Source organism: Sapajus apella, unplaced genomic scaffold (assembly GCF_009761245.1).
Source record: "Sapajus apella isolate SASKATOON/1434 unplaced genomic scaffold, GSC_monkey_1.0 scaffold49, whole genome shotgun sequence".
NCBI lineage: Eukaryota > Metazoa > Chordata > Mammalia > Primates > Cebidae > Sapajus > Sapajus apella.
In genome coordinates, this window is record NW_022436989.1 from 16,242,868 (window position 1) to 16,264,589 (window position 21,722).

General features: G+C 47.2%; 1 protein-coding gene across 1 annotated transcript in view; it reads right to left on the minus strand.

Moving 5' to 3' along the window:
- The window catches only part of CAPN9 (calpain 9), a 52,799-nt gene that overhangs the window by 9,822 nt on the left and 21,255 nt on the right, over nucleotides 1–21,722 (minus strand). Inside the window, exons 6-14 of the mRNA XM_032242356.1 lie at nucleotides 20,973–21,056; nucleotides 18,180–18,265; nucleotides 15,299–15,376; nucleotides 12,519–12,679; nucleotides 11,335–11,492; nucleotides 10,963–11,171; nucleotides 5,392–5,428; nucleotides 3,526–3,606; nucleotides 770–827 (exon numbers count right to left, since the gene is read on the minus strand). Coding sequence (XP_032098247.1) covers nucleotides 770–827; nucleotides 3,526–3,606; nucleotides 5,392–5,428; nucleotides 10,963–11,171; nucleotides 11,335–11,492; nucleotides 12,519–12,679; nucleotides 15,299–15,376; nucleotides 18,180–18,265; nucleotides 20,973–21,056 — 952 coding nt within the window. The remainder of the gene's footprint in view (nucleotides 1–769; nucleotides 828–3,525; nucleotides 3,607–5,391; nucleotides 5,429–10,962; nucleotides 11,172–11,334; nucleotides 11,493–12,518; nucleotides 12,680–15,298; nucleotides 15,377–18,179; nucleotides 18,266–20,972; nucleotides 21,057–21,722) is intronic.

A 21,722-nucleotide genomic window follows, 5' to 3' on the forward strand; every position in this document is an offset into this window, starting at 1 on the left:
ACGGAGTCTTGCTCTGTTGCCCAGGCTGGAGTGCAGTGGCACAATCTTGGCTCACTGCAACCTCTGCCTCCCAGGTTTAAGCAAGTCTCCTGCACAGCCTCCCAAGTAGCTGGAACTACAGGTGTTCACCATCAAGCCCAGCTAATTTTTTTTTTTTTTTTGGTATTTTTAGTAGAGACGGGGTTTCACCATGTTGACCAGGCTGGTCTTGAACTCCCGATCTTGGGGGATCAGTCTCGGCCTCCCAAAGTGCTGGGATTACAGGCATGAGCCACTGCACCTGGCCTATGATTCCATTTATATAAAATATTCAGACTATGCAAATCAAATCTATAGAAAAAGAAAGTAGATGAGTGCTTGCCTGGGGCTGGGGAAAATGGGGTACAGGGTTAACACTGTTAGTGGGTAAAGGGTTTCTTATTGGAGTGATGAAACATTCTAGCATTATATGTCTATGCATATGACACACATGTACATACATGCAGGTACACATATATTAAGAGTGGTTATTTACGGTGGTGAGATCATTTGTGATTGTCATTAGGCTTTTCAGCATTTTTAAGAAATTTCTACTTAAACCTGAATCGTTTTGGGGATCAGGATACAAACGACAACAGCTATTTGAAAGTCCACCTACAAGTCAGCCCTGGGAAGCAGGTCTGCAGCTCGGAGGAGCAGGGAGCCTGGGGGGTGGCGGGAGGGGACCCAGGCGGTGTGGTTGCTCGTCCCTCCATGGGTGCCCCGGGACCCCGATGGGGGCAGCACTTACTCTTTTGCAGCACAGCATTTAAAACATACTCAGCTCCTCTGGTGGTCCCCCCATGTCCCTTTTAAGTGGAGATAATTGCTTTTTATAGCCCTTGGCACCTTTTGTAGTTTTTTTTTTTGTTTGTTTTAAATCAGTTCTGAGCTTGATTTGGCTCTAGTGACAGACCAGCCTTCAGGACCCTGCTGTGGACAGACGCCCCTCTCCTGTGTAGCTGCGGCTACATGTCTCATATGTCACATGCTTCAAGGACATGCCAGCCCAACTAGGAGAGAGCCTAACTGGAGAGACATCCCAATCCAGGAAAGCACATGGAAAGCTGGGCAGGGCAAGGCAGTGGTTGCCCAAATTCCCTGAGGCTCAGAACCACCCCTGGAATTGTCCTAAGCTCCTCAGATGCTTCTTATTTTGGAAGTAGTTTGGGAAGACCATCCTGAGTCTTCCTCTGCACAGTAGAACTGCCTGGAGAGCTTTAAAACAGTCCCGCATCTGGGGCTTACCCCAGGGACCTTTGAAGTCAGATGACCTGGGGATATGGTCCTGTTTTTAAGACCTAGGGACTTATTTAGAATTAAGAATAAGGGTGAATTTCAGAATCACAGATCTAAGACACTCTGGGAAATCTCGGCAGGCCTCACCCCAGAAGCTGGTTAGAAATGGAGAGTCTCAGGCCTATTTTATTTATTTATTTATTTTTGATACAGGGTCTCGTTCTGTCATCCAGATTGGAGTACAGCGGTGTGACCACACCTCACTGCAGCCTCTATTACCCAGGCTCAAGCAATCCTCCAACCTCACCCTCCCAAGTAGCTGGGACTATAGGCATGCCCACCATGCCAGGCTGATTATTTTTGCAGAGATGGGCTCTCCCTATGTTGCCCAGGCTGCTCTTGATCTATTGATGAGGAATCTGTGTTTTTTTTCCCAGGATGCCCAGGTGACGGTATGCACATGTGTGTTTGAGTATCACTGATATTGAGCTCATTTTGGTCAGGATTTTGCGCTAGCTGTGCGGGGGTACGCTGCGGGGTGCTTCTGAATATAAAACATTCAGAATATGTAAATTGAATCTATAGAGAAAGAAAGTAGATGAGTGGTAGCCTGGGACTGGGGGAAATGGAGTACAGGGTTAACACTGATAATGGGTAAAGTGTTTCTTGTTGAAGTGATGAAATGTTCTAACATATGTCTACGCATATGACACACATGTACATACATGCAGATACAGATATGTTAAGAATGGCTATCCTGAAGCCTCTGTGCCTGGGGAATGGGGGTATGGGATGTTTGGTGTTGGTAAGAAAGCCCTGCTGCAGCCAGGCCCCCACTGAAAGAGGAGGAAAGAGAAATGGAGCAATGTGCCCAAGTCATCCAACTGCTTGGAAAAAAAGCAGGATGTGAGTGGAGGACTGAACTCTAGAGGTACTCTTCTGGTTGTTAATAAAGGTTCATTGAAATTCCTGCAACATTCCCCACTTCCCTCCCAAACTCTGGAGCTCTGTCTGAAAACTTCTATTCCTCCTGCATGAACCTCTTCAACTCCTCTGAGCCTGTCATTCTGGGTGTGACCCAGTGTGCTCCAGATAGCGACTGGAGCAGGGCGGTCACCACTGCCTTCCTCCCTCGCCACGCTCTGTCCGCCCAGGGCTGCACTCGGCCATCTTCCTGCTGTACTTTAAGCAAAGTCACACGAGCCCCCCTTTTCTCCATCCCATCCTGTGGTCCCCTATCTCCCTGCCTTGCCTGTTTATTGCAGTGCCTAATATACTACCATTAGACACCCCCTAGATTTAGATATCACCCCTCCAGGTGACCCCTTTCATAATTCAGGAGCCCCAGTTTGGGGAAACATAGGAAGCTGACAGAGTAATCAGCACCTGGACATGAATTAATTTATCAGCTCATCTTATTTATGGCTCCAAGTGAGCACCTGTGGGGCAGTTTCTAGAAAGACTTCTCTCCCCCAAACCCGGCAGGTGGAGGAGAAGCCTGGATCTGTGTGGGGCTCTCCATCCAGGATCCACAAAAAGGAAGCTGAGCAGTGGAAAGGGCTGGGATGGGTGGGGGACCAAGGACAGGAAGTTGCAATTTAATAGGGACCCCCTCTGACTACAGCAGAGAGAATTCTAATGGCAGTGATTTTCAGGCAGAGTTCAAAGGAGCCACCTGTTCAAGGCTTGCTCTAGCCTCCTAAAGAAAGCACCTGGGGCTAGACGTGGTAGCTCATGCCTGTAATCCCACCACTTTGGGAGGCCGAGGCTGGAGGATTGCTGAAGCCTAGGAGTTTGAGACCAGCCTGGGCAACATAGTGAGACTCTGTCTTCAAATTTTTAAATTAGCTAAGGACGATGGCAAGTGCCTGTGGTCCCGGCTTCTCAGGAAGCTGAGGTGATAGGATCTCTTGAGCCCATGAGCTTGAGGTTGCAGTGAGGTAGGCTTATACCACTGTACACCGGCCAGAGCAACAGAGTGAGACCCTGTCTCAAACAAAACAGAACTAATCAAAAAAGCATCTGGGCCCATTCCGAGCTCCTCTGGGCTCACTGGCCCCGTCCATGGCGGCAGACCGTGTAAGTAAGAGATGTTGTAAACAAGGCAGTCTTCTGACCTTCAGTGATCAGTGCTGATCTTACTTTGCAACAAGCTCTATCATGCCTCAGTTCGACGTTGCTGACCAACCCCATGACTGCAACCTTTTGCTGGGAAGCCAGGCCCAGGCCCTCAGCCCAGTAGGGAAATGGAAGCGGGGCGTGTCCTACCTCACCAGCGACCTGTTCGAACAGAGCTCGAAACCGCTGCTCCTCCTCTGTCTCCTGGTCAGGTGGAGTTGGCTTCGGAGGCTAAAACACAGCCAAAGAAACTTGCACCAAATGATCCACAAAAAAGAAACATGACAAAAATAGCAGGAAAGAAGCCAGGACCCTGTGTGCCAGCCCCATGTCCGCTCCCGATGCAGCGTGTGCAAGCCACGTCCTGTAGCATGAGGAACGTTTCCTCACAAAGGCCCCTTAGAAGGCGAGACTAGAAGGACTTCATCAGCTGCACCTATGGAGCCCTTCTCCACCCCATCTTGTGGTCCTCTAATCTCCCTGCCTTGTCTGTTTATCGCAGTGCCTAATATACTACGTTAGACACCCCCTGGGTTTAGATATCTTACAGATGAGGAGGCTAAAGGCCTCTGACACCTGCCTAAGTCAGCTCCTGGCCACTGGATTTTCACACTTGCTGTACTTCTAGCTTACCTCGTACCTTGGACTGGAATGACTTGCTTCATTGATCTGTTTTGATAGATGGTAAAATCGTTGAAGGCAAGAGTCTGTTTCTAGCACTAAGCTCTGGGCTTGGTACATAGAAAGAGCTCAGTAAATGTTTTGGGTATTTTTTTTGTTTGTTTCTTTGTGTTTTTAGCACCATTAATAAGCTGTGCCCCAGCACGGAGCAGCAAATTTCCTCCTAAAACCCGATCTCTGCTGATGCTGGGTGTGTCGGCCTGTTCCAGCTATAGTTTCTCAGTGCCTTGTGAGTGTCCTCCAGCACTTGGACAAGGGTGAAATCACCCCCAGGTCTCCCCGTCCACACACACACAATGTAAGAGAGACGTAATATGCTACCCTGAGTCCACAGTAAAAAAATCTCCCTGCCTCTCTGGTTTACTTTTTATTTATTTTTCTTGAAATACAATTAGGCTGGATGTGGTGGCTCACACCCGTAATCCCAGCACTTTGGGAGACCGAGGCAGGCAGATCATGAGGTCAGGAGATCGAGACCAACCTGGCTAACATGATGAAACCCTGTCTCTACTAAAAATACAAAAATTAGCTGGGTGTGGTGGCAGGCACCTGTAGTTCCAGCTACTCAGGAGGCTGAAGCAGGAGAATCGCTTGAACCCTAAAGGCGGAAGTTGCAGTGAGCCAAGATGGCACCACTGCACTCCACCCCTCAAAAAAAAAAAAAAAAAAAAAAAGGAAAAAGAAAACCCTGACAAATAGAGCTTGGGAAGGTCAGAAAGTTCTCATGCTTATTTGCCTGATAACAAAAATATCACAAAAGGCTGCAAAAACCACAACCTTTCACAGAGGCCCTTGCAACCTTATACAAAAATACTTCTACCTCCGCTCAGGAACTGCCTGTCCAACATCAGACTGGGCTCACCTTTGTTATTGATCTTTATAGCCAAGGATAATTATTTCAAAACAAGTATGTAATCCTTCTCATTTTTTTCCTTTAAAAACCTTTGTCAACCCTTTACCCACCCAAATATGCACATAGTTTACTATGGCACGCATATTCCATTGCAGTGCTTTTCCCCCAGATAAATACCTTTTCTTTTAGAGAGTGTCTCTGTGTTTGTTATTTCAGTTGACAGTAGCACAGAGAAAGATGACATAGAACAGAACTTTATACCAAGCACCCACTTCGCTCCCATGCCAGGTCCTGTCAGGACTGGAAGAGCAGACTAGAAGACATACATCCTGGTCTCCAGGAGGTTAGAATCACAGATGCTTACTTGATTGCATATAACCATTCCCTGAACTGCTGAGTTTTACGTAATGCTGTGATTAGATGGAAGGTTTCCAGAACCATCACCTGAATCCTCCACCCCATAGCAACATCAGAAGACTCACCTCAGGAAGGTCAATGTCTACATTTCCATCCATATCCCTGTGGGGGCAGAAAAGCACGCTGCCTTAATCGTAGATTAACTTCTCGTTGGGATCTGCAGAGCTGAGGAGCCCAGAGCTGTAGGAAGGTTCTGTCCCATTGAACCCCTTATTGTTCAGTGGTGTTTGCAATTCACAGGGTTTGCAGACCCCATGCATTGACACCCCTACCCTTAGCCATGCTTAGTCAGTCAGACCTTGCCCAGAATGCAAATAAGAGGGACAGCCATTGTGTTAGGCCATTCTTTAACGGCTGTAAACAAATACCAGAGACTGGGTAATTTATAAAGAAAAGAGATTTAATTGGCTCACGGTTCTGCAAGCTGTACAGGAAGTATAGTGCTGCCATCTGCTCTGCTGCTAAGGAGGCCTCAGGAAACTTACAATCATCATGGGAGGTGAAGGGAGAGTAGGCAAATCACATGGAAAAAGCAGGAGCAGAGCCAGTGGTTGGGGGTGGGGGGGGTTGCCACACACCCTTAAACAACCAGATCTCATGCAAACTCACTATTGTGAAGATAGCACCAAGCCATGAGAGATCTGTCCCCATGACCCAAACACCTCCCATCAAGCCCCACCTCCAACACGGGGGATTACAACTTAACATCAGATTTGGTGGGAACACATATTCAAACTATATTATTCTGCTGTGGCCCCCCAAATCTCATGTCCTTCTCACATTGCAAAATATAATCATGCCTTCCCAATAATCCCCCAGTCTTAACTTATTCCAGTATTAACTCAAAAGTCCAAAGTCCAAAGTCTCATCTGAGATAATATATGTCCCATCACCTATGAGCCTGTCAAATCAAAATCAAGTTCCAAGATATACAAATTCCATTGTATACTTCCAAGATACAATGGGAATACAGGCATTGGGTAAACATTCCCCTTCCAAAAGGCCAAAAGAAAGGGGATACAGGTGCCATGTAAGTTTGAAACCCAGCAGTACAGTCATTAAATCTTAAAGCTCCAAAAAGATCTCCTTTGACTCCATGTCTAACATCCAAGGAACACTGCTACAAGGGGTGGGATCCGAAGGCCTTGGGAAGCTCTGTCCCTGTGACTTTGGCTGCTGTTATGGGTTGTTGAGTGCCTGTGACTTTTCCAGGCTTAAGGTGCAAGCTGCCAGTGGATCTACCATTCTTGGGTCTAGAGGATGACGGCCCCCTTCCCACAGTTCTGCTAGGCAGTACCCCCAGTGGGGACTCTGTGCAAGATCTCAAACCTCACATTTCCCCCTCTGAATTTCCCTAGTAGAAGTTCTCTGTGAGAGCCCTGTCCCTGCTTTTCCCTAGGCACCCAGGCTTTTCCGTACATCCTCTGAAATCTAGGTGGAGGCTGCCAAGCCTCATTCACTCTTGCATTCTGTGTGCCTGCAGGCTTAACACCATATGGAAGCTGCCAAGGCTTATGGCTTGCACCCTTGCATCCTCTGAAGCAGCTGCCCAAACTCTATCCGGTGCCTTTGAGCAGAGACTGGAGCTGGCGCAGCTGGGGTGCAGATAACAGTATCCTGAGTCTGAGCAGGAAAGTGGGGCCCTAGGCCTGGCCCATGAAACCATTTTTTCCTCTTAGGCCTCTTGGCCTGAGATGGGCTGGGCTGTTGCTGCAAAGGTCCCTGAAATGCCTTTGAGGCCTTTTCCCCATTGTCTTGGATATTAGCACTTGGCTTCTTTTTAATTAAGTAAATATCTCTAGCAAGTGGTTGCTCCACAGCCTGCTTGAATTGCTCTCTCTCGAAAAAGCTTTTTCTTTCTCTGCTATACAGCCAGGCTGCAAATTTTCCAAACTTTTATGCTCCACTTCCCTTTTAAATATATATGTTTCAACTTTAAATCTTTGCTCCCACATCTGAGTATAGGTTGTTACAGGCAACCAGGCCACATCCTGAATGTTTTGCTGCTTAGAAATTTTTTCTTCCAGATACCTTAAATAATCACTATGAGATTCAAACTTCCACAGATCCCTAGGGCGTGGACACAATTCAGCCAAGTTCTTTGCTAAGGCATAACACACATGACCTTTACTTCAGTTCCCAGTAAGTTCCTCATTTCCATCTGAGACCTCAGCAGCCTGAACTTCGCTGTTCATATCACTGTCAACATTTTGGTCATAACTATCTAACCAGCCTCTAAAAAACCAGCCTTCCAAACTTTTCTTCATCTTTCTCTCTTCTTCTGAGGCCCTTGAACTCTTCCAAAGCTATCTACTTCCAAAGTCACTTCCACATTTTCAGGTATCCTTCTAACAGTGCCCCACTCCTCTGTACCAATTTTCTATATTAGGCTCTTCTTGTACTGCTATAAAGAAATACCTAAGACTGGCTAACTTATAAAGAAAAGAGGTTCGGTTGGCTCACAATTCTGCAGGCTTTACAAGGAAGCATGGTACTATTCCCTAGAAGTTGACCTGGCTCCTTGACTTCTAGGGAGGCCTAGGAGGCTTGTAATCATGGCAGAAGGGAGAAGGGCGAACGGTCATATCACATGGCAAAAGCAGGAGAGCAGGCGTGGGGGACGTGCCACATACTATTCGCAGATCTCCAAAGAATTCACTCACAATCATGAGGATAGCACCAAGCCATGAGGGATCTGTACCCATGACCCAAACATCTCCCACCAGGCCCCTCTTTGGGGACTATGATTCAACTTCAGATTTGGTGAGGACACATACTCAAACTATATCAGCCATCACCAAGAACTTGGGCATTCTGGATTTATGGAACTAAAAGACATTAAGCCAGCAGTGATTCCCTACTTCTTTGATGCACTTTAGCAAGGACAACTGATAAAGTGTTTTGTAGAATAGTAGCACCTCCCATAAACAGAGCAGTTTCATTACACATTCACTCTCCATGAACTCTTCATCTTCAAAGGAGACACATAGCTGTTGGAGACCATTCAGCCTATTGGGTGGTAAACATTGGGGAGGGGGTGCATTTTAAAAGATTACAGAACCAAAAAGACAATTTTTTTTCTATACAGAGTCTCACTTTGTGGCCAGACTGGAGTGCAATGACATAGATCTTGGCTCACTGCAACCTCTGCCTCCTGGGTTCAAGTGATTCTCCTGCCTCAGCCTCCTAAGTAGCTGGGACTACAGGCACATGCCACCACATCTGGATAATCTTTGTATTTTTAGTAGAGATGGGGTTTCTCCATGTTGGCCAAGCTGGTCTCAAACTCCTGACCTCAGGCGATCCTCCTGCGGTGGCCTCCCAAAGTGCTAGGATTACAGGCATGAGCCACCATGCCCAGCCTAAAGACCACCTTTTGAAGCTGCGTCCCTAACTCCTGCCTCTCCTCACAGATGTATATTCCTGATTCCACTGGCAGGTTTGGGGAGGGATGGGTATCTGTGTGCTTATCTTAGGAAAAAAGAGAAAAAAATATGCAATCATGTTTATTTTGCTATTCACATATTTAGGGGAGTTTGTAGTATTTGGATAATAGTAATATTAAGAGGAGGAGCAGGCTTCAGCTTTTGATGATGCTAAAAACATTTGGAAGAATACAGTCAAAGAAAAACTGATACAAAGTCAAAGGGAATACAAATAAATAAGCATTAACATCGAATGAGGGTAGTCCTCCCTTTCCTCCCCATGCCCTGGGCACACCTGACACAGCCCTTTCAGAACTCTTGTTTGTTTGATCAGGACCCTGTCTGAGAGCTAAGCCAATGCAAGGAGAGCTCAGTGTGAATTTCTGTTACCAAGCTACAGAGCTGATTCTTATGCTCAATATCATAGCAGATTCAAGTATCTTGTTCAGAGTAAGCTTGAGTATGGCGTTTGTTTTGCCGTGAACAAGTTACCTTACGCATGCCAGTAACTCTGAGCTCACCCCACTAATGGGGAGAGAACAAGAGGCATGGCATTGGCATAACCTGGGTTTCTGTTTCTTGTTCTTGCCACCCATTAGAGATGCCAGTCTACATGGATCTCATATAGGGTACTTTTGTATGAACAGATAGTAGGATATTCATTGTCACCTTGTACTAGTATCTGCGAGAAGCCTGGAAAAAAATTCTCTGGTGGAGTGTTTAAAACTTAAAGACTTTAGGGCTGGGCTCAGTGGCTCACGCCTGTAATTCCAGCACTTTGGGAGGCAAAGGCGAGTGGATCACCTGAGGTCAGGAGTTCAAGATCAGCCTGGCCAACATGGTGAAACCCCATCTCTGCTAAAAATACAAAAAAAAAAAAAAATTAGCTGGGAGTGGTGGCAGGTGCCTGTAATTCCTTCTACTTGGCAGGCTGAGGCAGGAGAATCACTTGAACCCGGGAAGTGGAGGTTGCAGTGAGCTGAGATTGCGCCATTGCACTCCAGCCTGGGGAACAAGAGTGAAACTTCGTCTCAAAAAAAAAAAAAAAAAGAGAGAAAGAAAGAAAGAAAGAAGGAAAGAAAGAAAGAAGGAAAGAAAGAAAGAGAGAAGGAAAGAAAGAAAGAGAAAGAAAGAAAGAAAGAAAGAAAGAAAGAAAGAAAGAAAGAAAGAGAAAGAAAGAAAGAAAGGAGGGAGGGAGGGAGGGAGGGAGGGAGGAAGGAAGGAAGGAAAGAAAGAAAAGAAACTGTCCTGCCTTGGTTCTCAGGTACATAATGGAAAAGGGAAGAATGTAGCCTTGGCTCTAGTATTTCTCGGGTGACATCTGTGTGAATAAATCACTAAAAGAAGTGGGATTCTGAATGGGAGTTCACTCATGATTTGGCTTTCTGTTTGTCTGTTATTGGTGTATAGGAATACTTGTGTTTTCTGCACAATGATTTTGTATCCTGAGACTGCTGAAGTTGCTTATCAGTTTAAGGAGATTTTGGGCTGAGATGATGGGGTCTTCTAAATATACAGTCATGCCATCTGCAAATAGAGACAATTTGACTTCCACTTTTCCTACGCTGTTGATGGGAGTGTAAATTTGTTCAACCATTGTGGAAGACAGTGTGGCACTTCCTCAAGGATCTAGAACCAGAAATACCATTTGACCCAGCAATCCCATTACTAGGTATATACCCAAAGGATTATAAATCATTCTATTATAAGGACACATGCACACGTATGTTTATTGTGGCACAAGAGCAAAGACTTGGAACCAACCCAAATGCCCATCAAAGATAGACTGGATAAAGAAAATGTGGCACATGTACACCATGGAATACTATGCAGCCATAAAAAAGAATGAGTTCATGTCCTTTGCAGGGACATGGATGAAGCTGGAAACCATCATTCTCAGCAAACTGACCCAAGAACAGAAAACCAAACACCACGTTTTCACTCATAAGTAGGTGTTGAACAATGAGAACACGTGGACACGGGGAGGAGAACATCACACACTGGGGTCTGTTGTGGAGGGCTAGGGGAGCAATAGCAGGCCGTGGGGAGGTGGGGGAATGATAACATTACCTAATGTAGGTAACATGGGGATGGAGGCAGTAAACCTATGTAACAATCCTGCAAGATCTGCACATGTACTCTAGAACTTAAAGTATATATATATATATATATTAAAAAAGTGGGATTCTGGAAGCTGTTCCTCTGACTCACCTGGTAATGGCTTTCTTCTCTGAAAAGATTCTCAGACAGAAATCAGCTTCCTGGTGGGGTTCAAAAGTGCTGGGAATCAGGATGTAATCCCCAGGGGGCAGCTTGAACCGTTCGGAGACTTCCCTCAGGTTGATGAATGTCTTGCTTCTGGCCTGAGAAGCGTGGTATCTGAAGAAGTCTTTGTTGAGGTGTTCGTCTTTGTCAGGGCACTGCAATGGGCAAGTAAGGGAAAGGTTTCCTAGGGACGTTCCTCTTGGCTTTTCGGACTGAGTTCATGGATTCCCGGTTGAGTCTCAGGCATGAGACCAAGGAGGAGCTGCGAATCTAGAACTCAGATGGGGAACTCCGAAATGCAGTGTGGCTCCCACCTACCTGATAAATGGCATAGCCGATTGTCAGCATGTTGGCACCAAATCTCTTGAGTTTCCTTCTGTCTTTCTGCATCAGGGCTACAAGGAAACTACACTGCTCCTGCCCCTCGTCTTTCTCAGTCAGAGACAATTTTATTTGTGGATTGGTCCAAAAGGTATCTGTCATTTGGGAGAGGTAGATTATCTTCCCTTTCTTAAAAGAACCCCACAAAGAAAACACACACACACACACACACACACACACACACACGCACACACCCACCCCATCCACCCTCACTATATATCCTACGAAACATTTGAAAGTAACATCTCTCTCTGTTCTCATAAACCCTCCTAGTCTACTTGTGATGGTCCCCAACAAGAATGCAAAGTATCCTGTCTTTCATTTTCACCTTCTCTTCAACCATTTCCCATGCAGCTTTTTAAGGACATTCTGGGTCTACTCTGCTAAAGTTTGTTCCATCGTTTTTATTTTTCCGCTTCGTATTTCAAAGGAGAGTGTAGTGGACTTCTGGTTGTCCCGCTAGCATCTACTTGCTGGTGGGCAGTTTGAGTAGGATTGACCCCGATCACTGCTCCAGCATGAATTCTTGTTGGGCTATGCCAGTCCCTCTTGCCACAAAGCCAACCAATGTATAGCATCCACTGGGCAATACTGGTTCAAGGAATTTCCAATAAGAGGGAAGTTGAGGACTTTTGTTTGATATCCCCTAGAAGCTCTTGCTGCTCATGTGAATGAGGGCTCAGGAAGCCCTGGATACTGCTGCCAGCCCTTCTGTGATTATAAAGAAAGCAGACAGAGAAAAGTCAACACAGAAAAGAGGACAGAGCAGTGAATTACAAGCAAATGCAACCAGAGCCCTGGCAGAGCTGTATCTGAAGCCCACCCTACCTTCCCTCTGAGCTCTACATTTATGTGACATAATTCTTTCTATTGCTAAACTGGCATAAGTCATGCTTTCTATTACTTGTAATGGAAAATGACCTAAGTGGTAAAACGAAGCAGTGACCCTAAAACAATTCTTATCCAACGAAATCTGTGCAGCCTTCTTTTCCCAGTCACTTTTGAAATCTTATTGTCTGTGTTTCAGGCTTTCTCTGAGGACCCGGCCCTTATCCTTCGGTGTCTCTGGGTTGCAGCGGACATTTGGGAGTGGCAGAGAGAGTGACAGGCAGCCTACCTACCCAGGAAATTGCGGCAGCCCCCAGCTGTGGAGCCACGAACCCAGCTTCCCTGATGGACTGTCACCTCCCATTTGTGAATTGCATCTTCCTCCAGGGCATCAGGAGTAAGGTTGCAGATCTCCACTTTGTCGAAGTGGGCCTTGAAGTCCTTAAATGCCATCCTGCAACAAAGTGGAGAGACACGATGCACAGGAGGGCGATGATGAGGGCATCATTCATTACTCATCCACAAATCATCGAGCTCCTGTCCGCAAGGAGTGGGGGGGCTGCAAGGTGTGGGGAGACGGAAAAATTTTTTAAAGTAAAAGAAAGGTTAAAAAGGTAAAAACAAGGGTAAAAATATAGATTGATTGTAGATGCTAAGTGCTACAGAGAAAAATCAAATCGGGCTGAAGGATGGGCGCATAGGGGCGGGATGCTATTTTAAACAGGGGGTAAACGAAAGCCTTACTGATGGGCACCGCTAGTGGAGACCTGCACCTCCAGGGACTGGGCAAAGCAGCTCTTTTGGGAGTCTAGGCAGATGGGCAGCAAGGCCCTGAGGCAGAGAGGTGCTTGGAACACCAGGAGGGCACCTTCTGCACCAGACCTTCCTTCCACCAGCCTGACCTCAGGCAGCCTCTCAAATGCTGGCTTAGTCTACCTCCTACTCCTGCACAGCAATTCCCGTGGTGATGCTCGTTCCAGACCTCAGCTCTCCTCCTGCAGCTTTTGCTCCTCTCTTGTGACTCCCTAACTCAAAGCCCCTGTACTTCAAAATTCAAAGTTCATCTGTAATGGCTAATGTGACAGCTTGGGAATCTCTCAAGCCAACCTGCAGGTTTTCCACAAGTCTGGGGAACTTAAACCCTCTTGGTTGCTGAGGCAGAGATGTCTGGCATTCACCAGCACAGGACTGCACCCTATCCTTCCACTTGGAGGTGGGATGTGAGCAGTGATGTGTTTACTTCTGAGTCAAGGTTTTTAGAAAGCAGGAGTGTCTTCTTCAATTTGTCATTAAATTCTTCTCTACTTCTGGCTGTGTGCAGATGACCATATGACCCTAGAAGATGGCAGTGCCACACAACAGAAGACGTTTAGGTCTCTGAATCGCTGTGTGAACAGTGCCACGCACAGAACGTGAACATCCTGCCTGGACTGTCACAATGAGGGAGAAAAGAACTCTGCTGTGTTTGAGCTTTATACATTTGGAGCCTATTCACCACTGCAGCTAGTGTTACCTTGAGCTATCAGTGACTTGAATTGCAGAACCGCCGTAACAAAGTTCTAAAATATGTTAGCACTTGGGCGGGAGGGAACATGGAGCTACCAGAGCTGGAAAATGGATATCTATGTTGTGCCGTGGTAAAACATTGGGTAAATCTGCTGCATGTTTTCATGGACTGAATGTTTGTGGCTTCCCCTAAATTCATATGTTGAATACTAACCCTCAAAGTAATAGTGTTAAGAGGTGGGGCCTTTGGGAGGTGACTAGGTTGTGAGGGTGCAGCCCTCATGAATGGGGTTAGTGCCCTTATAAAAGAAGCTCCAGAGAGCTGCCTTGCCCTCTTTCTACCATGTGAAGACACAGGGAGAAGGATCCATCTATAAATCAAAAATGCCTGGGCCGTGACCTTGGACTTCCTGGTATCTAGAACTGTGAGAAATAAGTTTTTGTTCTTTGTAAGCCGCCCAGTCCATGGTCTTTTGTTACAGCCGCCAAAATAGACTAAGACAACTGTCAAAATACAGAAGGCGGAACAAGTTACTACCGAGGCTGTGCTATATGGGAAAAGAATGGAAAAAGCTGGAATATTCATGGTTTGGGTTGTTGTGTTTTAAAAGCTGTTACAAGAAAGAGATGAGCTTAGGCAAGAATTGACCACTTGGAGCACATGGAAGGGAACAGAGCCAGAACCCAGAAATTGGGTCTTGCAGGGTTAGAAGGACCAATTTCTAGATCCCAAACAGGAAGAAAAGACTGTAAAAGATTCTAACGATGAAGGCTCAGTATACATTTTCAATTAAACAAAGAGATTCAGGCCAAGGGAAAGTCCACAGTAGAAATGTTTCCTTCCCACTTAGGTCTGTATCTTTAGGTGTCCTCAGGGCAGCTGCCTTCAAAGGTCCTTCTCACCAAGGTGGGCGTGGAGGGGATGGACCCTGTGAGCCGCATGGTTGCCTGTCTTCAAATTCACTGTGTAAACTTGGATAACAGAGCTCCAAGGAGGGGTGTGAGGCTGGACACCAGAGGGTCTTCCTCCACTGGATTGCAGGAAACCCCTGAAGACTCTTCAGCAAGCTGAGAGCTGAGGTGAGCCCCCACCAAGACAGGAAGGAGATTAAATTTCTTTCTAGTCTGGGTATATATGAGAGGTCTGAGACAGATAAATCTGATTTGCCAGAAAGGGAGAGAAAAGGCCAGGTGCGGTGGCTCACACCTGCAATTCCAGCACTTTGGGAGGCCAAGGCAGGTGGATCCCCTGAGGTCAGGAGTTTGAGACTAGCCTGGCCAACATGGTGAAACCCCCTCTCTACTAAAAATACAAAATGAGCTGAGTGTGGTGGTGCATGCCTGTAATCTCAGCTACTTGGGAGGCTGAGGCAGGAGTATCACTTGAACCCAGGAGGCGGAGGTTGCAGTGAGCTGAGATCACACCACGGCACTCCAGCCTGGGCAACAAGAAAGAAAAAGTGGGGGGTGGGTAGGGGGAGAGAGAGAGAGAAACGTGGTGCTCCTTACACCCCAGGGCCATGGGGCTTGCTCGTATCTGCAGTGAACACAGGAACAAGCACTGTACCAGAATTCTCCATCATCCAGAGCAGTGTGACACAGACGCTTCTGCTCAGCTGGACCAACAGAACGCCACTCTGGAGAACTAGGAGTAAACAAATCGGTGTTCAGGCAGAGGTCATGAAGAGTCATAATGGCCTTGATGCGGAGCCCACAGCGTGCAGTGTTGGAGGAAATAAGTCCCGCTCAGTGACTACTCACTGGGTCCCAGAAATGCACCCAGGGATGCAGCGGCTGCTGAGCCCCTGGCCCCCAGATAAGAGGGCTGGTCAGAAAGTACGTCTCCAAGCGCTGCTGATGGATAAAATGCCTCTGAGGATGATTTGAACCGCCGACATGGAAGATTATCATGGGACGGTCACAAGGTGTTGCATGCGAGCAGGGATAGCAAGGGCCCAGCTGGAAGCCACAAGCCCATGGACGTTCGTGCCTGGCCTCCAAATCCCATGTGACCTGGAGCAGCACTTGGGCTCTCTTCTTAGTGGGTAAGCTGACACTCGGAAAAGTGATAATGCCTATGCTTGCTATTGTCTGTGCCAGGCACCTTCTGCATTTGACCTCACTAGCAAGTCAGGTGGGGTTCTGTGAGCTAGGCGTGCCCGTCGTGCAGACAAGAGAGCTCAGGGGGGCCCATGGACATGCGCTCAGTGAAGAGCAGGGGCGGGAGTGACTGCCCATCACCCTCCAAACTCAGCATTATGACTCCAAGTTCATTGCATTTTCTGTGACCCCCACAACCACTTCCAAATAGTTCAAAGTATATGACCACTCTAGTGGTGCTACAGCCGATGTGGCAGCTCCCCCTCACCCTGTGATCTCCACTCAGCCTCAGGGGAGTGAGTGCTCAGGAGATCAGAGGGGAGGATCAGCAGGACCCTCTCTAGGCACATGGGCCAGGGTCAGAAGGGTGGAATTAGCAGCCGTTATGTGCTTTTGGAGCCATTATCCTCTAAGTGGCTCAAACCCAGATAGTCAGCCTGACAGGCTGGCCACGCAGTGCCTTCAACCCTGCTCATGGTCACCAGCAGCACAGTGAAGACAGTGGGTCAGGATGGCTCCTGCCCCCCCATCACCCATGGAGGCTGCGTGAGTGGAAGACAAACTTCATTTTAGCCTTGGCCCCCAGTCAGAATTCCTGCTTGCCTGCCCTTCCCATCTCCCTCCCTCCCTTCTTTCCTTCCTTCCCTCTTTCTTTCTCTCTCTCTCTTTTTCTTTTTTTTTTTCTTTCTCTCTCTCTCTCTCTCTCTCTCTCTCTCTCTCTCTCTTTTCTTGTGGTGTTTTGCTGGGGTACAATGGCACGATCTCGGCTTACCACCACCTCTGCCTCCCAGGTTCAAGTGATTCTCTGGCCTCAGCCTCCCTAGTGGCTGGGATTACAGGCAGGCGCCACTACGCCTGGCTAAAAAACTACTGCGTTTTTAGTAGAGACGGGGTTTCTCCATTTTGGTCAGGTTGGTTTCAAACTCCCAACCTCAGGTGATCCACCTGCCTCAGCCTCCCAAAGTGCTGGGATTACAGGCGTGAGCCACCACGTCCAGCTGCTTTCTTTGTTTTTACCTCTGTGAGTCCCAGAAAAGGGGAGATCATGGCCCATTTTCCCTTTGTAGACTCCTAAATTGAGGGGCGCCACACATCTTCCAGCATGATGCAGTCTCACTAGTTTTGTTTTCAGTATTTCTCTGCGCTTTCCATTTCTGCCAGGAGAGGGAGGCCAATCTCTTCCCTCCTCAGCCTGTCTCAGCTCATCTCTGCCAGTGCTTCTTGGTTCTCAGAAGGCAGCAGCCAAGGCCAGAGCCAAGGACGGTGGGACAAGAGCCTCCAGGGGACGATGGCAGCCTGGAAAGCACATGCCTGTGTGTGCCGCCCTCACGTCGGGGTTTGGCTAACACGGCAGCGGCTGCACCATGTGTGGTGACCTGGTAGCTTTGTCTGGACTGAGGGCAAACAACGCTGGCTCAGTTTTAACCAAGTTCCAGATGAGCTTCAGAGTTCCCCAGAAGCTCAAGGGCCTTGGGTGTGGCAGGAAAGGCCTTCAGGAGCCCCAGAGGCAGAGGAGGAGCAAGAGCTTCAGGCGGGCCCTGCCACGCACCTACACAGACATCGCTGGTTCCCAGGCACCTGGGCCGCTTCCCAAGGGACTAGAGCTGGGGGAGCTGTGGGGACACATACAGAAAATCCAGACCTTTCTTTATAACTAGGGGCCAAAACTCTGGTTAACAGCTCTGTAATAGGTGAAATTTCAATTCCACTTCCTTTATGTTTTTTTTTTTTTTAAGACATAGGGTCTTTCTGTGTTGCCTAGGCTGGAATGCAGTTGTGCAGTCATGGCTCACTGCAGCCAGGACCTCTCATGCTCAAGTGATCCTCCCGCCTTGGCTTCCTGACGTGTTGGGATTATAGACCTGAGCCACCATGCTCAGCCCCACTTCTATTTCTCTGCTGGGCCATCAGGCCTCCACCACAGTCAGTGACCATCAGAGAGAATCCTACAGTTATGTGCTAGGTAATATTCCAAGGATTCCCACACTCCAAATACACACACACACACACACACACACACACACACACACACAGAGCTTACTGGAGCTACTCACAACTGCAGATAAAGCTTTTCACCACATCATTGGTATTTATGTCCACACATTTACGTATTGACATAAATACAATTTGTAAAAGTTAGAGTGCTGTTGTAGAAGCCTTTCTTGAGAAACAAGTGTGATGCAAGGTCGGCTTGAGGACTGAAAGGGGAAGAAGAAAGGCCACCCCAGAATCCTGAGGCAGAGCCCAGGAGGACCGTAGACAGGCCACTCCTTCACATGTCTACATAAGCCAGCTCTGGCCCCACATGCCCTGGGAACCCACCTCTCTGGCGGGATAGGGTGACTAACCTGTCACTCCATGACCCATTCCACTCAACCTGGCCCCAAGGGTTCCGCACTCGGATGAGTTCGATTTTCTGGCCTCGGAAGTTTACCTAGAAGGGAAAAGTATGAGGGAAGTGTGAAATGATAAATATGGTGGAGGTTTGGCCACATTCATCCATGTGCTCCAGAGGGGACCATCTCCATCCAGGACCAGTTTTGTGGAAAGCCTCTTGGCTAAAACGCTGCTGAAGGTATGTAAAAGTTCACCAGTTCTTAACCAGTCCTTGGAATCTTCTAATTCCTATTGAATAATTGCTAGTATTGCCAATGATACTATATTAAGCACCAAAATGCTTATGCCACATCTGGGAAGTAAAGTAGAATTGTAATTAACATGAAATGAGTCCACATGAATCTGCAAATGGATGAGTTTCTCTCTAGACTGGGATCTCCCTAGAGGCAAGAGCCAAGTCTTAGGCGTCTTCAGCATCTATCCCAGTGAATGGTAAAGACTAGTCCTCAAAGGTGCTCCTGGAACTATTACTGAACTTTCTTCATCCTAGCATCCTATGCACAGATGAATAATAAGAAAATAAGCATGTTCTGGGAATTGAAACACAACAATAAATAAAAACAGCATTTATGTCTTCTAAGCCCAATAGTCTCCTTGTTTCAGGTGTCTATGAGGATTCCTGCTGTTCACCTCGATTGCCCTTGAGCCAGTGTGCCCTCATGCTCTCTGCCCAGAAGCAGGGACAAGGGCCAATACATTTGAGAAGGGTTTTGGAGGTGAGAGAGTGAAAGTGAAAGACTTCTAGTTATCGACTAACCAGAAACGGTAGCAGTCAGAACGTTTTATCCTCATGCATTTGGCATAAATAGTATTTTGGACGTGTAAAAATTCAAATAACATCAGCTCTTCAGAGTTCAAGATGTGGCTTGTGGCTCACCATGTAAAAGGCTTATTTAATTTGAAATGTTCAGGGCTGGTGAGTTCCTTGTAGGGGGAGAAAAAGCAAAATCAAGCAAACAAAGATGATGGGAGGTTTCTGTTGTTAGGTGGAATACGAAGAAGATCTAACCTCGAAAATCACATGCCCTCTTGAGTGAGTGATCTGCAAGGCATCTACAGATGGGGAAGGAGGACAAAGGAACCAACACAAATAGCTGACATTCTAAAGCATCTCAAAGAGCCTACCTGCTTCTCACACCTTGGCTCTAGTGAGAAGGAAGGGCAGGGCCTTCCTTCTGTGTTCTTGACTCCCCACACATTCAGAGGATGTCATTCAAAATGTGGGTGGCCACAGAAGACCAGGGGCACCTGTGCCTTCTAAGTACTGGGCTGGAGACTGGTCCAGGGGAGGCATGGAGTGGGCAAGGCAGACTTCTGGGCTTTGCTGAGCTTGAGTCTGGGAGAGTGATACCTTTGGCTTCTTGCCTTCCTCTTTTATCTGATTCTCTTTCTTTCTCTTCCCCTCGTGTCCCTCAAGGATATCTCCTCGTAACCAACCACTCCCTTGAAGTCAAGGTGGTGCTGTGTGAAGTCTGGGTGTCTCCAGGGATCAGTTTCACCCTGGGCTACAGCTACAGAGAATGGGACTCGTGGTGATTAATTTCATGCGTCAATTTGACTGGGCCATGGGGTGCCCAGATATTTGCTTCAAGGTTATTCTGGTTGTGTCTGCAAGGGTGTTCCTGGGTGACATGAGATTTAAGTGGATTGAGTGAAGCAGATTGCCTTGCCCAGTGTGGGTGGGCTCATCTCATCTGTGAAGAACTGACTAGAACAAAAAAGGCAGAGAAGGAGGAATTCACTCTCTCTGCCTGGGTGCCTGAGCTGGGACATCAGTCTCTCCTGCCCTCAGACTGGGACTTTTACCATTGGTGTTCCTGGTTGCTAGGCCTTCCCTCCAGACTCAGACCAGAACTATACCACTGGCTTTTTGGGTCTCTACCTTGCAGAGAGCAGATCATGGGACTTTTCACTCTTCACAGTTGCATGAGCCAATACCTTACAATAAATCTTTTTATAGCTGATCCTGGAACAATGTGGGGGTTGGGGTGCCAACCCTCCTGCATTGTCAAAACTCTTGTGTTACTTTTGACTTCCCTAAAACTTAACTCTGAATAGCCTACCATTGACCAGAAGTCTTATCGATAACATAAAGAGCCAATTAACACATATTTTATAGTTATTTATATTATACACTGTATTCTTACAATAAATAAGCCAGAGAAAAGAAATATCATCAAGAAAATCATAGGGAAGAGAAGGTATATTTATTATTGATTGAGTGGAAGTGGATTGTCATAAAGGTCTTCATCCTTATCTTCATGTTGAGTAGGCTGAGAAGGAGGAGGAGGTGGAGAAGTTGGTCTTGCTGTCTTGGGGATGGCAGAGATGGAAGAAAATTCCCATATACATTCAAACCTGTGTTGTTCAAGGGTCAACTGTGGTGTGTGTGTGTGTGTGTGTGTGTGTGTGTGTGTGTGTGTGTGTGTATATTTGGTTCCCTAGTAATTCTATTTCTCTGGACAATCCTAACATAGGACTGATGTAAATTGGGAAAGAAAGGAAATTAAAAACAAAGACCAGGCACTTACACCTGCTAAATGAGTTTTGTGCTGCGGTGGAATCACATGTTTCTCTCTTTCCTGGTTTGCCATTTCGAATCCCAGCCTGCCTATTCAGGTGACATAGTCTCTGAAATGTCTGAACGGCAGACATTTAAACTGCAATGCACTAAATAAATGCCTAAGGGACCAGCATTGTTACACATCTCCCCACATCCTGCGGTTGGAGTTCAAGTCGCCTACCTGGTCAGTTCCCGTTACAGTGTAGGCGTGACCCTTAATAAGACCAAATGGTGTCCGGGCCTCAGATTCTGCAGCATTTCTGGTCTAAAACGTGGAAAAAGCAGAGTCACACCCACTGTCTAAGTCAAGCCTCCCCTACTGGATCAGACCCAGCTACATGGCTGGCCCAGTCACAACCTCCAGCCCCTCCTGCTGCCCCAGGTGAAGGCCATGGGCGTGGGCTATGCCCGGGACTCCCCCAGGATGTCTAGCAGTGACACATGGTAAGTTCCAGTCTCTCCCCAGGATGGGGAGGCGCCCATTCCCAGTGTGGACTCCACTGAAGAGTTCCCTATTTTTTTCCCAAACAGAACAACTTATCACCTTCATGTAGTATAACATGAGAGTGAAGACACAATCACATACATCCCAGAGATGAAAAGAAGTATGTAACAATAGGATGCAGGCCGGGTGCGGTGGCTCACGCCGGTAATCCCAGTACTTTGGGAGGCCAAAGTGGGTGGATCAAGAGGTCAGGAGAGCGAGATCATCCTAGCCAACATGGTGAAATCCCGTTTCTACTAAAATACAAAAAATTAGCCAAGTGTGGTGGCGGGCACCTGTAGTCCCAACTACTTGGGAGGCTGAGGCAGAGGAATCACTTGAATCTGGGAAACGGAGGTTGCAGTGAGCTGAGATTGTGCCACTGCACTCCAGCCTGGCGACAGAGCAAGACTCCGTCTCAAAAAAAAAAAAAAAAAAAAAAAAAAA